The following is a 16,808-nucleotide window of genomic DNA, read 5'->3' as shown; positions in this document are numbered from 1 at the left end:
TAAAGAATCCGTAACTTGAAGGCTGGTTAATAAAATTAAATGCAAAGTGAAAATAGAATTTTAAAATGTAATAGAATAGCCGGTAACTGTGAGACAGCAGCAAACAGTATAGTATTACCGTAACGGGAATGCCAAGAGAGAAGAATGAAGGAAAGGACCAGCAGAAACTTGGCAGTAACGGTGGCTGAGCATCTTCCCAAATTAAGGACAAAGACCACATCAAAATCCATGGAAAGGCCCTAAGAAGATTGATTTCTTTCCAAAAGAGACACATGCCTCCAGGCAGAAATGGTGTCATTGGTTGCCAGAGTTCGGGTCCAGGTAATCAGGATTGCATGTTAATAGTTAATAGAGCTGTTTTTTGGGGGAGATGATGAAAATGTTCTAAAATTAGGTAATCATTATGGTTTCTGAGTTTTCCCAGATATTAGACTTAGCAGAAAAATTACTCCAAAGCAGCTATTTACATATGTTCACAAAATACGTTTGAGAATGAAAGAAAGGAATGGGAATAATGACTTGTCAAAGAGCATCTGTCAATAGAGAGAATACGTGACCTGGAACATAAAATTGCTGCAGTGCTCAATGGAAGTGTCACCAACCTCAATGGTAGGTTTGAAATGGCAGCAAAACAGAATGTTCGAACAAGAAGCTGGGGCAAGAGGGGTTATGTTATAGGAAGAGCAGAAAGAAAACACACTAGGGAATTTCCAAGACAGTGTAAAGGCCTTTAAGGAATACAATAGTAGCCTTTTCAGATTGGCTTTTTTGATTTAATAATTTACGTGTATGGCTCATCCATGTCTTTTCCTCTCTTGATAGCTCATTATTTCCCCTTGTTTTCTTTTTTTATGGCAATATCCCCTTGTCTGGATGGATCACAGTTTATTTATCCATTCACCCATGGAATGTCCATTGCGACCAGATTTTGGCCGTGATGAAGAAAGCTGCTATGCACATCTGTGGGCAGGGTTTTAAGTGGACATAAGTTTTCAACTTACTTGGGTAAATAAGCATGGTTGTTTCCACATTTTCTCATCCATTCTTCTTTAGCACATTGTGCATTTGTCATGTATATGTTTTATGTCAGAGTGTCATTATTTATGTTCATTTGTCACCCACTGAAGGATAAGACCCTGAAAGATTTGGTCTTATCCATTGCTGTATTCCTAGCATGGAAAAGGCTCTTACCAACGTTGTCTGAAGGAATCAATAAACCTATGAAAGTAAATCTCTTAAGGAGCTTATCACTGGCTTAGCCTCTGCCCTTTGTCACTACCTACTCTGCCTGCATTTCAAGTTACTTATTTTTAGTGTGAATTCACAGTTTGATTTGAAGTGGAGCAGAATGTCACTTTCCACAAGGGAAGGATTACACCATATTTCACTCGCTTTAGTTTACTCAGGGTTATTTGCATTAACTCTTTTAACTAAAATTCAGTACTAAGGACCCCTGGGTGGCTCAGTGGTTGAGCGTCTGCCTTTGGCTCAGGTGGAGTCTCGCATAAGGCTCCCCTCAGGGAGCCTGCTTCTACCTCTCCCTATGTCTCTGCCTCTGTGTCTCTCATGAATAAATAAATAAAATCTTAAAAAAAAAATCAATACTAAACAAGCCTAGCACTAACCTTCTGTACTTTTCACAGGAAAATCAAAAACAGTTCACTTTTGAGTCTTACAAGCAACACAATTTGCAAAGAACTGTGTTCCATGTAGTGGGTTTATTTTATTTTATTTACAGATGTGGGGATCAAAGTCCAGTGCCACTGCAGGGCACTGCTGACGATAAGAATTTTCACAAAGTACACCTTTAAATAGTGCTGGTTGTCAACTGCTGGAAGCATCTCAGCAAAATACTCCTCTGTGACTTTAAAGTAAACGAATACTCACCTGATCCTCAAACAATTTGGAGAAACAGCTTCCGTAACCCTGCTGCAGAGCTGAGGTGGGACCCATTGAGGCAAAGGTGGGGTTAGGATCAACACACACTTGGAGTGACATAGTGAATGGAGACCTTTCTCCCTTTGAACTTTTCTAAATAAAATCATTTTGCTTTCCACCAGGGATCACTTGTTCAGCCTTGATGGCCTTTCAGGACCTCCTGGATCAAGTTGGAGCCCTGGGAAGATTCCAGATCCTTCAGATGGTTTTCCTTTGTATCTCCAACCTCGTAGTGTACCCTCATATTCTATTAGAGAACTTCACTGCAGCTAGCCCTGGTCACCGTTGCTGGGTCCACGTCCTCGACAATGACACTGTCTCTGCTAACGGCACTGGGATTCTCAGCCAAGATGCCCTCCTGAGAATCTCCATCCCACTGGACTCAAACTTGAGGCCAGAGAAATGTCGTCGCTTCATCCATCCCCAGTGGCAGCTCCTTCCCCTGAATGGGACCTTCTTCAACATGAGTGAGCGGGACATAGAGCCCTGTGTGGATGGCTGGGTGTATGACCAAAGCTCCTTTCCCTCCACCATCGTGACTAAGGTAAGAGCTTCCGTTTACCTCTTGTGAGCACAGTCTGGGTGTTTAGAGGCAGTACAAATAATGAGCTTGCTTCAAGCCTTTAATCACTATATAGGTGTTCATTCTTCATTATTTAAGCAAACATTTGTTATGTCTTTATTAAATACCACTAATCTACATATTTAATGAGTCTAATGAACTAAAAGGTACTTGTGACCTTGCAATTACATGGCTTTTATTCTTAGAAGACCAAATTTTAAGCAGGTGACTTACATAATGCATTAAAAATGTTACACTTGCAAATTAGAAACATCTGGGATATTGATCAAAACTTCCAAGCACAGACTGTGCTCCCTGAGCAGCCATAGGAGATCTGCGGTAAATGTTTAAAGTTTCTCAAATGATTGCATTCTGTGGCCAAGGTTGAGAATCACTTCATATGAAATAAAACAAGCCATTAATATAGCCTACAGGCTTAAATGAGTCCTCCTAAAGGAATTTGTTTGCTTTTTAAAGATTTTATTTATTCATGAGAGATACAACAAGAGAGGCAGAGACATAGGCAGAGGGAGAAGCAGGCTCCCTGTGGGGATCCTGATGTGGGATTTGATCCCAGGACTGCGGGATCACTCCCTGAGCCAAAGGCAGATGCTCAAAAACTGAGCCACCCAGGTGCCCCTCCTTGAGATTTGTACTTAAGCTGATACCTGAATGATAAAGTCAGCTAATGCAAAAAATAAAAATAAATTTAAAAAATTTAAAAAGGAAGTTAGAGAAGAAGAAGGGAGCCTGGTATAAAGAAACTTGTAAGCCATTTAAGCTGTTTCAATCAGGTTTCCACTGAGGGGCTGTAAGCTGCTAAGCAGCGCTCCTTTGCTGGTTTCCTTCTCTTCCAGTGGGACCTGGTATGTGAATCTCAGTCACTGAAATCAATGGCCAAATTCTTATTCATGACTGGAACGCTGGTGGGAGGCATCATATTTGGCCATTTATCAGACAGGTGAGTGTCTCTGGATCACTGGGGTATTTTGTTGAACTAACAAATTAAAAATTTGAAGACACAGATACAGAAAACAGTGTTGCCGACTTTGGCCAGAGAACCGCGTGTTCAGTCCCTCCTGGACCCTGTGAGCTGAATGCTTATGTATTTCCAGAGATTAGTCATCATGTCCCGTTTCCCAAGTGTGATGGGTAGGCATTCCTATTAAACTTGTGGTGTCCGTAGCAAAGTGTCTTTTTTTTTTTTTTTTTTCGTAGCAAAGTGTCTTGATGATGTAGAGAAAAAACTTTTTCCAGTGACCTTGATTTTTGTTTTTGCAAAAACGGCGCTTTAAAAGTATCTTTTCAACCACGCAATTAATCTAATGACAACTACTGTCACCACTTGTGATGTTAGAAATTGGAGTATCCTATGCCTGGCGATACCATTTCTGAATTAGACAGCCAATTGCCAGCACCAAACATGTCTCCTCTGAGGGTTATGGGAAATAAGGCTCCCCTTATCGCCTACCAGCACAATGTCATCTGTTATATCAGCTCAAAAATGTGAACTCTAAAGGTATGATGGTAAATGTGTTGTGCCCAAGATTGCGAATCCGAGAAACCACCGAGGAGCCGACACCGATGCAAACACACGAGGGTTTATTTACAAGCTGGAGCTTGTGTCCAAGTGCACCCGACACAGCGGAGCAGGGACTTGGACCCCGAGGTGGATTACAGCAGGGTTTTTTATAGGCTGGTCTAGGGGATTTTCAGAAGGGATGGAAGAATTTCTCAAGTTCTGTTTACATTCTGATATGGGGCTTTCAAGGGCATTGAGCTCTGTTCTCATTCTAAGATGGGACTTTCTACCGCGGGCTCTGTTGTCTTTCTGATATGGGATTCCCTGCTGAGGACATGGAGGACATTCTGCAGTTTTTCCCGTAAAGTTCAGCTCTTATTCCCAGGGGCCTAAGATGGCTGTACTTGTGCTGATGCTAAACTTTAGGTGGGATGGCCTTAATTTTCCTCGGCCTCCCCATTTCCCCCTCTCAGAGGAACCTAAGGAAGGACCCAATCATGGGTCTAGGTTGGCCTCAGAGTGAGCCAGTGGGAATGATTAAATCATGATTCAAACCAACCTTGTTGCTGTTTTCGTTCCCGTTTACGTCTAGCCAAACCTTTTCTGACTTTTGCCATAGATTCCCGGACTATTCCTGAGTGGTCAGTAAAGAAGCAACACTCCTCATTTGGGGCAACACATAACCACCCCCCCCCCCTTGCTTGCAAAAGCCTCTCTACAGTTAAGATGCTCCTATCTTTTTAAACCTTAAAAGACTTTAAAAGCAAGGCTGAATTGGGTGCACATTTTTAAATGGCTCATGGGGATTGGTTCTGGCATGAAGAGGACAGAGCATAAACAACATTAGTGGGGTAAGTGAGAACGGCACAGTCTTAACAAAGTCCTTGCAGCTGGCCCGGTGTGGGTGTAGTGGACCCAGGGAGTAATCCTGCGACCTTGAGAGCGGTGGGAGCGGTCAGGATCACGAGGTAGGGTCCCTTCCAGCGAGGTTGAAGTGTCTGGTGTCGGTGTCTCTGCATGTACACCCAGTCACCTGGCTGGTATCGATGGGGGCCCGGGGGTGGCCCAGTCTCGTAGAGGGCCCCCAGCTTAGGCCACACCGACGCCGCCGGAACCGCGACGCTTCCAAGGCACGGGCCCCTCTCTCGGGGCGAGCCCATTCCCGGGCGCCCTGCCCTTCACAAAGGAAAGAGAGCTCTCCCCGGGGCTCCCGCCTGCTTCTCCAGATCGGTTGCGTTACCCCCCTGGACGCCTCGGCGCCCATCTCCGCCACTCCGGATTCGGGGATCTGAACCCGACTCCCTTTCGATCGGTTCCAACATGCCAGAGGCTGTTCACCTTGGAAACCTGCTGCTAAACTGGGGATAACAGGTGGAGGAATATCGAACATGGCCTCATAGGGAGTCAGTCCCATCTTATATGGGGAGTTCCTCACCCTATATAGGGCGAAGGGGAGGAGAGTCACCCAGTCCCCGCCAGTCTCCAGGGCTGATTTAGTTAAGGTCTCCTCTAATGTTCTGCTCATCCTCTCTACCTGTCCTGAGCTCTGGGGCCTATGTGCACAATGTAATTTCCAATCTGCCCCAAGTACTAGTGCCACTCCCTGTGTTACCTTAGAGACGAATCCTGGGCGGTTGTCTGATCCAGTCTTAACAGGAAAACCATACCTCAGTGAGATGTCTTCCAGCAGTTTCTTGGTCACCGTCTGTGCTGTCCTCTGCTCTGCAGATCTGGGCTTTTTTAGCTGAGGCCCAATATCCTAGAGCCACTATGGTTTGTAGCAAGTCCCTGGTGCTTCGCAGGCCATGTGTCCTGTTCCTCCTCCTCCAACAGGATATCAAATGAAGGTGCTGGGAACGGACGTCACCCAAGTAACTGTTAGAGTGCGGTTTCCGAACCGGCAGCAAGGGAGTGTTCCATGCCGATTGGCAAGGCTTCAATATGCCCGAGTCCAGTAGTTGCCGTATGTGGGGTGTGATTCCCCTACACGCTACAAGAAGCATGGGGTATTGGCGGACCCTGACAGGGTCTGCCCCCGCTTTAGTTCTATGTATATGGCCGGTCGATGCTGGGCCAGCCCAATTCCCCCAGTTTCTGCCCATGCTTGGGGAAATTCCCGCAGCCAACGGTCAATGTCAGTCATTGGGGCTGAGGGCGTTTGGTGGAGACAATATCCGTCTTCTAAACTCAGGAGAAGCACCTGAATAGGGTGCCCCTCCTTGTTTAGGATTTTTGCCCCTTCAGGTGGAAACAAATTTGTACCCCCATCTTGGTGAGCAAATCCCGACCTGACCATGAAGGAATGGGATACCCAGCCCATGCCGAGTCCACAGTTCTTTGGGTAGTCCATGAGTACTGTTTGGTGCCCGTGGCCCCTTGCACCCACCATGAAGTTTGCCAATTTCCCTTGGGGTTGTAATAAAACCGAATGTTGTGCCCCAGTGTCCACTAGGAATTCAACAAGTTGCCCCTCCACTCTGAGAGTTACCCTGGGCTTGGGGAGGGGTGCCGAACCCCGGCTCCCCTAGTCGTCCAGGTCCTCCATCTCCTAGATCTTGGCAGGGGCCTTAGGTCTTTTGTTAAGACAGTCTTTCACCCAGTGGCCCTCTTCTTTGTAGTAAGCACATTGGTTTTTGTTCTGCTTAGGGCGCTCCCGACAGGGACCAGGGCCATCTTCCTTACCTGTCCCTGAAGCCAGCTTCTTGAGGTGCCTCCGCCTTTCCTGTGGGTCGTTCATGGTTGTGGCCAGCAGGATCTTGGCTAGGTTTCAGGTCTGCTGGTCACTTAGTTTGGTTTGTTGCTCTTCCGGACTTTATTATTATTGACTCTTTCTGCTACTATAAGTCCTGCAAGCTCTTCTCTCCTAGTATTCTCTCTAAGAAGGCTGTGGGACTCTCGTCCTTACCCTGTCTTACATAACCATACCTTGGCCAGATTGGTAGGCTTGCGCGGCAACCTGGAGACTTGCCCCTAGAGTCTGGCGGTGGACCCAGAGTCTCTCCTTACCTTCAGCCGAGTTGTGCGTTTTGGGGAGTAAAAATGGTTTTAGCCAAGGAGGGGAATTCTCGATCATGTCCTGCCAGACCAGGATGTAGGGCACCTGGTCAGGGTGGCCATCCGGTTTGTCCCTGAAGATCACGGCCTTAACCTGTAAGATAATAGGTAGGTGAAAAGTTCCTTCTCGGGGCCATCCCATGTCAAAGGTTGGCCATTCTGATATGCAATAAATTTGGAATCTCTCTCTCCGTATGTCTATGCTCAGAATACAAGCTCTTTCCCTAACATCCGAGAAGTGGGAGAGCATAAAAGACAAGGGTGTGGTTTGCGTCTGCCCCGTTATGTCCCCCGTCCACACCAAGGCACAGACAGTTATGACAGTTAACAAATAACACAGTCAAATGCACAGTTAACAAGAACACAGTAAAACAGACCAGCGCACAAACAGTCAACACAGATCAGTGGGCAAACAGGTAACAAGAACACAGTAACAGACAAACGTTCCAGTGCGGCCGTAGAGACAAGACAGAAAGTAATCCAATGGGCTGGCAGCTGGCCCTCCTTACAGATGAGGACCCCCGTCCTCTTTACAGATGAGGACCCCCGTCCTCCATACAGATGAGCACCCCCATCCTCCTTACAGATGAGGACCCCCGTACTCCATACAGATGAGCACCCCCGTCCTCCTTACAGATGAGGACCCTCTCCTCCATACAGATGAGGACCACGTCCTCCATACAGATGAGGACCTCCGTCCCCCTTACAGATGAGGACCCACGTCCTCCATACAGATGAGAACCCCCGTCCTCCATACAGATGAGGACCCCCATCCTTCATACAGATGAGGACCCTGTCCTCCATACAGATGAGGACTCCCATCCTTCATACAGATGAGGACCCCGTCCTCCATACAGATGAGAACCCCCGTCCTCCTTACAGATGAGGACCCTGTCCTCCATACAGATGAGGACCTCCGCCCCCCTTACAGATGAGGACCCGCGTCCTCCTTACAGATGAGGACCCTCTTCTCCATACAGATGAGGACCTCCGTCCCCCTTACAGATGAGGACCCCGTCCTCCATACAGATGAAGACCTCCGTCCTCCATACAGATGAGGACCCTGTCCTCCATACAGATGAGGACCTCCGTCCCCCTTACAGATGAGGACCCCGTCCTCCATACAGATGAGGACCCTCTCCTCCATACAGATGAGGACCTCCATCCCCCTTACAGATGAGGACCCCGTCCTCTTTACAGATGAGGACCCTCTTCTCCATACAGATGAGGACCTCCGCCCCCCTTACAGATGAGGACCGCGTCCTCCATACAGATGAAGACCTCCGTCCTCCATACAGATGAGGACCCCGTCCTCCTTAAGGATGAGAACCCCGTCCTCCAGGCAGGGGCAAGGGACGTCTCCTCAAGACCCCCGGTCGACCGCTCACCAGCGCGTCCGCCTAAGCCAATACCGACCTAATACAGATTGGAATTCCTACAGGTTAGAGCTCTCAGAGAATATGCACGCAAAAGGTGGAAAAAGTTGAGTGAACTCACCGGGCATGAAACCCTCCGGATAGGGTCCTGGAGGTCTCTCGGATCCGGGATGAGCCTCCAAATGTTGTGCCCAAGATTGCAAATCCGAGAAACCACCGAGGAGCTGACACCGATGCAAACACACGAGGGTTGATTTACAAGCTCGAGCTTGCGTCTAAGTACACCCGACACAGCGGAGCAGGGACTTGGACCCAAAGTGGGTTACAGCGGAGTTTTTTATAGGCTGGTCTAGGGGATTTTCAGAAGGGATGGAAGAATTTCTCAAGTTCTATTTACATTCTGATATGGGGCTTTCAAGGGCATTGAGCTCTGTTCTCATTCTAAGATGGGACTTTCTGCCACTGGCTTGGGCTGTTGTCTTTCTGATATGGGATTCCCTGTCGAGGACATTGAGGACATTCTGCAGTTTTTCCCGTAAAGTTCAGCTCTTATTCCCAGGGGCCTAAGATGGCTGTTCTTGTACTGATGCTAAACTTTAGGTGGGATGGCCTTAATTTTGCTCGGCCTCCACAAATGTAGCTTGTAAAGTGTTCAGAGTCTGTTTCTAACAGTTCCATAACACAGAATCACCCACTTACAGAAAAAAAAATAAAACCATATATCTCTGGCTGATTCATTTTTTGAAAAGGGTGCCAAGATCATTCAGTTGGTAAAATATAGCCCCTTCAACAAATGGTGCTGTGACAACTGGATATCCACACGCAAAATAATAAAGTTGGATCCTTACCTAAAGCCATAGTAAATATTACCACATGGATTAATTGTTGTGCCCAGGATTGCGAATCCAACAAACCGCCAAGGAGCCGACACCGATGCAAACACACGAGGGTTTATTACAACCTCGAGCTTGGGTCCAAGTATATCCGACACAGTGGAGCATGGATTTGGACCCCGAGACTAAGAGGCGTAGCAGCTTTATAGGGGCCAGTGGCCCATGGGATACGCAGAAAGTTACACAGTCATGTTGGTCCACACGCAGGTGGCCAATTGAATTACATCTTACCCCATAGTATCCATTTGAGCTGGCCTATTACTTTGGTCAGAATTGGCGTGCAGTTTTGGTGGGCACAAGGCAGGGTTACATTGTTATGAGCCGATTTCCGATTAGGGTGTGCCCAGCGGCTTGACTAGGGTGAGGAAGCACCTTAAGCAGGTCATGTGGGGGTGATACAGGAGGTGGCGGGTGTAGAACAAAATGGAGTTGGTCATGCTCTGCTTGTCCAAGGGTAGGGGATTTTTGTTAAATTTCCTGGGTCCCACATTGATGACTTAAATACAAGAGCTAAGACCATAAAGCTCTTCAAAGAAAATCGAGGGTGAATCTATATGACTTTGGGTTAGGCAATGAATTCTTTGATATGTCACCAAAAGCATGAGTGACAAAAAAAAAATCGATGGACTGGTCTTCATCAAAAATTAAAAACTTTTGAAAAAAAAATTAAAAACTTTTGTACATCAAAGCACTTTATCAAGAAAGTGAAATGATAACCTATATAATGAGAGAAAATATTTGTAAATTATATATAAGCCATAAAAATAGGCAAATAGACCAATGAAATGGGCTTAATATTCAGAATATATAAAGAATTTCCACTCTCAACAACAGAAAGACAAAAAAGAAACCCCAATTTTTAAATGAACAAAGGACTTCAATGTACATTTCTTTAAAAAAGACATACAGGGATCCCTGGGTGGCGCAGTGGTTTAGCGCCTGCCTTTGGCCCAGGGCGTGATCCTGGAGACCCGGGATCGAATCCCACGTCAGGCTCCCGGTGCATGGAGCCTGCTTCTCCCTCTGCCTGTGTCTCTGCCTCTCTCTCTCTCTGTGACTATCATAAATAAATAAAAATTTAAAAAAAATAAAAAATAAAAAAAAAAAATAAAAAAGACATACAAATATCTTCTCCCATTCTGTAGGTTGTCTTTTAGTTTTGTTGACTGTATCCTTTGCTGTGCAAAAGCTTCTTATCTTGATGAAGTCCCAATAGTTCATTTTTGGTTTGTTTCTTTTGCCTTCGTGGATGTATCTTGCAAGAAGTTACTGTGGCTGAGTTCAAAAAGGGTGTTGCCTGTGTTCTCCTCTAGGATTTTGATGGAATCTTGTCCCACATTTAGATCTTTCATCCATTTTGAGTTTATCTTTGTGTATGGTGCAAGAGAGTGGTCTAGTTTCATTTTTCTGCATGTGGATGTCCAATTTTCCCAGCACCATTTATTGAAGAGACTATCTTTCTTCCAATGGATAGTCTTTCCTCCTTTATCGAATATTAGTTGACCATAAAGTTCAGGGTCCACTTCTGGATTCTCTATTCTGTTCCATTGATCTATGTGTCTGTTTTTGTGCCAGTACCACACTGTCTTGATGACCACAGCTTTGTAGTACAACCTGAAATCTGGCACGTGATTCCCCAGGCTCTGGTTTTCTTTTTCAATATTCCCCTGGCTATTCAGGGTCTTTTCTGATTCCACACAAACTTAAAATAATTTGTTCTAACTCTCTGAAGAAAGTCCATGGTATTTTGATAGGGATTGCATTAAACGTGTAAATTGCCCTGGGTAACATTGACATTTTCACAATATTAATTCTGCCAATCTGGAAAACTGTGTGGAGGTTCCTCAAAGAGTTAAAAATAGACCTGCCCTACCACCCAGCAATTGCACTGTTGGGGATTTACCCCAAAGATACAGATGCAATGAAACACTGGGACACCTGCACCCCAATGTTTATAGCAGCAATGTCCACAATAGCCAAACTGTGGAGGGAGCCTTGGTGTCCATCGAAAGATGAGTGGATAAAGAAGATGTGGTTTATGTATACATATACCACATACAATGGAATATTACTCAGCCATTAGAAATGACAAATACCCACCATTTGCTTCAACGTGGATGGAACTGGAGGGTATTATGCTGAGTGAAGTAAGTCAATCGGAGAAGGACAAACATTATATGTTCTCATTCATTAGGGGAATATAAATAATAGTGAAAGGGAATAGAAGGGAAGGGAGAAGAAATGTGTGGGAAATATCAGAAAGGGAGACAGAACATAAAGACTCCTAACTCTGGGAAACGAACTAGGGGTGGTGGAAGGGGAGGAGGGGGGGTGGGGGTGAATGGGTGACGGGCACTGAGGGGGGCACTTGACGGGATGAGCACTGGGTGTTAGTCTGTATGTTGGTAAATTGAACACCAATAAAAAATAAACTTATTAAAAAAATAAAAATAAAAAAATAAAAAAGGCATACAAATGGTACATAAGCACGTGAAAAAAATGCTCAACATCATGATATTGAAAACAATGTAAGTCAAAGCCACAGTGAAATACCACTTCATACCTACTAGAGTGGCTATAATACAACAAAACAAGATGGGAAATAACATGCATTCACAGGGGTGTAGAGAAATTTGAAGTCTGCTGACAGGAAGATAAGATGGTGCCACCACTATGAAAAATATTTTGGAAATTCTTCAAAAAATTAAGTGCAGAGAAACCATTTGGCCTAACAATTCCATTGCTAGGTATAAAACTAAAAGAATTGAAAAAGAAACTCAAACAGATATTTACAGATATGGATGAACCATGAAAACATTATGCAGAGTGAACTAAGATAAAACAGGACAAATATTATATTCACTTATATGAAATATTTAGAATAGGCAGATTCATAGAGAAAAAGATAGAGATATCAGAGGGTAGGGAAAAGAGGACTGGAACATTATTGCCTAATGGACACACAATTTCTGTTGAGGATTTTGAAGTTTTGGCAGTGGATAGTGATGATGGTTACACAGCATTGTGAATGTAACTAATGCCAGTGGAAATGGCATTAGCTAAATATGGTGAAATGGCTAATTAAATTTCCATATTATACTGCAATGAAAAAGGAACAAAATCAAGGGAATTAGAAGACAAGTCACACACCAGGAAAAAATATATATATACTTGCAAAAAGGGTTGCATAAAATAAAATCTTTAAAATTCAACAGTAAGAAAACAAACAACCCGATTAAAAAATGAGCAAAAGACTTAAATAGACACCAAAGAAGTTATACAGATAGCAAATAAACATACATATATATGGTATTAGGGAATTGCAAATTAAAACAACAATGTGATACCACTACACACCTATTAAAATGCAAAAAACTAAAGCACTGTCAACATAAATGCCGGTGGAAATGTGGAACAACAGGAATTCTCATTCATTGCTGGTAGGTATGCAAAATTGTACAGTGACTTCTGAAGTTTCTTAAAAATTTTTTTCTTTTAAAAATGTACTTATATTTATTTTTAATTGAGGGGCAATTAACATATAGCATTATATTAGTTTCAGGTGTATAGCATAATGATTTGCTATTTGTATGTATTGTGAAATGATCACCATGATAAGTCTCATTAACATCTGTCACCAAACACAGTTACAGAAGTTTCTTTTCTTGTGAGGTGAACTGTTAATATCTATCCTCAGGAATTTTCAAATATGCAATACAGTATTATTAACCAGAATCTCCATGCCGTAAGTCACATTTCCAGGACTTACTTATTTTATTGTTAGAGGTTTATACCTTTTGACTTCCTTCACTCATTTTTCCCACCCACCCCCACCCACCATTCTGTTCTCTGTATCTACAAGCTTGGTTTTTGTTGTTGTTGTTTCCTTGTCTTGTTTTTTAGATTCCACATATGAATGAGATCATAGGGTCTTTCTCTGTCAGACTTCTTCCCCTTAGCATAATACCCTCACAGTCCATCCATCTAATTGCAAATAGCAAGATTTTTTTTGTGTGTGGCTAAATAGTATTCCATTGTATGTGTGTGTATATGAGTGTGTGTGTGTGTGTGTGTGTGTGTGTGTGTGTATGCCACATCTTTATCCATTCAACCATTGATGGACACTTAGGTTGTTTCCACATTTTGACTATTGTAACAATGCTACATCTCATTCTTTTTTTAGCTGCTATGGCAGCTCATTGTACAGAAACTATGTTTTCTTTCTTTTTTTAATTTCAAGTTAAAAATTTTTTTATTTAAATTCAACTTAGTTAACATATAGTATAATCTTAGTTTCAGAGGTAGAACTTAGTGATTGGTCAGTTGCATATAATACCCAGTTCTCATTACAACATCAAGTGCCCTCCTTAGTGCCCATCATCCAGTTACGCCATTGACCTCTCCTCCAGCAAGCCTCAGTTTGTTCTTTATAGTCAAGGGTCTCTTATGGTTTGCCATCCTCTCTGTTTTTATCTTAGTTTATTTTTCTTTCCCTTTTCCTATATTCATCTATTTTGTTTCTTAAATTCCACATATGGGTGAGTGGTATTTATTGTTCTCTGACTTATTTTGCTCAGCATAATACTCTCTAGTTCCACCCACATCCTTGCAAATGGCAAGATTTCATTCTTTTTGATGGCTGAGTAATATTATATATATTATAATATATATTATAAATATTATTATATATATATTATATATTATATATATATTATTATATATATTATATATTATATATATATATAAATATATATACCACATCTTCTTTAACCATTCATCTGGGGGATCCCTGGGTGGCTCAGCAGTTTAGCGCCTGCCTTCGGCCCAGAGTGTGATCCTGAAGTCCCAGGATCGGGTCCCACATTGGGCTCCCTGCATGGAGCCTGCTTCTCCCTTTGCCTGTGTCTCTGCCTCTCTCTCTCTCTCTCTCATGAATAAATAAATAAAATCTTTAAAAAAACCCATTCATCTGTTGATGGAAATCTGGGCTCTTTCCATATTTTGGCTATTGTGGACATTGCTGCTATGAACATGGCAGTTTACATGTGCCCCTTCAAATCACTATGTTTGTACCCTTTGGATAAATACCTAGAAGTGAAATTTCTGGGTTATAGGGTAGTTCTAGTTTGAACTTTTTGAGGAATCTCCATACTGTTTTCCAGAGTGGCCATACCAGTTTGCATTCCCACCAACAGTGTAAGAGGGTTCCCCTTTCTCCACATCCTCGCCATCATCTGTTATTTACTGACTTGTTCATTTCAGCCAATCTGACCAATGTGAAGTGGTATCTTATTGTGGTTTTGATTTGTATTTTCCTGATGTCAAGTGATATTGAACATTTTTTTCATGTGTGTGTTGGCCATCTGTATGTCTTCTTTGGAGAAATATCTGTTCACGTCTTCTGCCCATTGCTTGGCTGGATTTTTTTTGTTTTGGAGGTGTTGAATTTGATAAATTCTTTATAGATTCTGGAACTAGCCCTTTATCTGATATATCATTTGTGAATATCTTCTCCCATTCCATAGGTTGCCTTTTAGGTTTGTTGAATTTCTTTTGCTGAGCAAACCTTTTTATCTTGATGAAGTTCCAATAGTTATTTTTGCTTTTGTTTCCCTTGCCTTTAAAGATGTGTCTAGTAAGAGGTTGTTGCAGCCAAGGTCAAAGAGTTTGCTGCATATGTTCTCCTCTACGATTTTGTTGGATTCCTGCCTCACATTTAGGTCTTTCATCCACTTTGAGCTTGTTTTTGTGTATGGTGGAAGAAAGTGGTCCAGTTTCATTCTTCTACATGTGGCTATCCAATTTTCTCAACATCATTTGTTGAAGAGACTGTTTTATCAAAGATTAGTTATTGAGATCCATTTCTGGGTTCTCTATTCTGTTCCACTGATCTATGTGTCTGTTTTTGGGCCAGTACCACACTGTCTTGATGATTACAGCTTTATCATATAGCTTGAAGTCTGGAACTGTGGTGTCTCCAGCTTTAGTTTTCTTTTTTAACATTACCTTGGTTACTTGGGTTCTTTTCTGGTTCCATACAAATTTTAGGATTGTTTGTTTCAGCTCTGTGAAAAATGTAAATGGTGTTTTGATAAGAATTGCATTGAATGTGTAGTATAGATTGCTTTGGGTAGTATAGACATTTTAATAATATTTGTTCTTCCAACCCATGACCATGGAATGTTTTGAATGTCCAGTCATCACTAACCTCAGCAGTCAGACAACAAAGACAAATAAAAGGCATCCAAATTGGTAAAGAAGTCAAACTTTCACTCTTTGCAGACAACATGGTATTCTATGTAGAAAACTCAAAAGACTCCACAAAAAAATTGCTAGAACTGATACAGAAGTTCAGCAAAGCCACAGGATATAAAATCAACACACAAAAGTCAGTTGGATGTCTAAATACTTACAATGAGGCAGAAGAAAGAGAAATCAAGGAATTGATCTTATTTACAATTGCACCAAAAATCATAAAATACCTAGGAATAAGCATAACCAAAGAGGTAAAGAATCTACTTTGAAAACTGTACAACAGTTATGCAAGAAATTGAGGAAGACACCAAGAAATGATTTCAGGTTTTTATTTAAATTCTAGTTAGTTAACATATATGGTAAAATTGGTTTCAGGTGTAGAATTTAGTGATGCATCACTTACATATAATATCCAGTGTTCATGGGGGTTATTCTGTATGTTAGTAAATTGAACACCAATAAAAAATAAAAAAATAAAAAAAAAGAACTCCTTAGCACACACACACACACAAAAAAATAATAATAATATCCAGTGCTCATCAAAACAAGTGCCCTCCTTAATACCCATCTCCTGTGAAATGTACCTCAATGTAAGCTATGGACTTTGGGGGATAATGATGTATCACTGTAGGCTCATTGTGTCAAAAGTCTCTTTTGGTACAAGATATTGATAGGTGGGGACTCTGTGCATGCATGCGGGCAGGATATATGGGAAATCTCTATATTTTCTGCTCAATGTTGCATCCAACTTAAAATTGCTCTAAAAAAAGAAACACAAAAATAAAGGAGGAAAAAATAGGAATATGTGGTTCATAAAGCCTAAAATGATAACCATTTGGCTTTTTACAGGAACTATTTGCTGCCTCCTGGTATAATAGCATTCCTGGGCTCTTTTCTCGTTTTCTTAAATCATTATTTCTCTCTGTTCTTCGCCTTCCACAATTTCCATTAATCTGTCTTCAAACAGTCTCTCTCTTGTGTCCACATGATTGTTAAGTCTATCCAGTGAATTTTTTAATTAGAAACTACTTTTTCACTCCTGAATTTCAATAACTTTGGTTTACCTGTGTTGCTATCTCTCTGAGAATACCTGTTTCTAAGCTGTGAATTTCATTTGTCAAAATTGTAGTTTATTTATGTCTTTGAGAATAGTTATATTACCACTTTAAAATCCTTGTTGGTTAGTTCCAAACTTTGTCTCCTCTCAG

General features: G+C 42.3%; 1 protein-coding gene across 3 annotated transcripts in view; it reads left to right on the top strand.

The window, feature by feature from the left end:
- Positions 1–1,815: 1,815 nt before the first annotated feature.
- The window catches only part of LOC112659435 (solute carrier family 22 member 9-like), a 41,896-nt gene continuing 26,903 nt past the window's right edge, over positions 1,816–16,808 (top strand). Inside the window, exons 1-3 of one of the 3 annotated variants that reach the window (XM_025446232.3) lie at positions 1,816–1,942; positions 2,061–2,482; positions 3,358–3,461. In XM_025446232.3, coding sequence (XP_025302017.1) covers positions 2,081–2,482; positions 3,358–3,461 — 506 coding nt within the window. In that variant the 5' untranslated portion in view covers positions 1,816–1,942; positions 2,061–2,080. Of the gene's footprint in view, positions 1,964–2,060; positions 2,483–3,357; positions 3,462–16,808 lie in introns of all 3 variants that reach the window. The other 2 variants (XM_025446230.3, XM_025446233.3) reach the window with 2 other exon arrangements.

This window comes from Canis lupus, chromosome 18 (assembly GCF_003254725.2).
Source record: "Canis lupus dingo isolate Sandy chromosome 18, ASM325472v2, whole genome shotgun sequence".
Lineage (NCBI taxonomy): Eukaryota > Metazoa > Chordata > Mammalia > Carnivora > Canidae > Canis > Canis lupus.
Note: the sequence above shows the minus strand (reverse complement) of the source record. Positions and strands in the feature narration are given on the sequence as shown.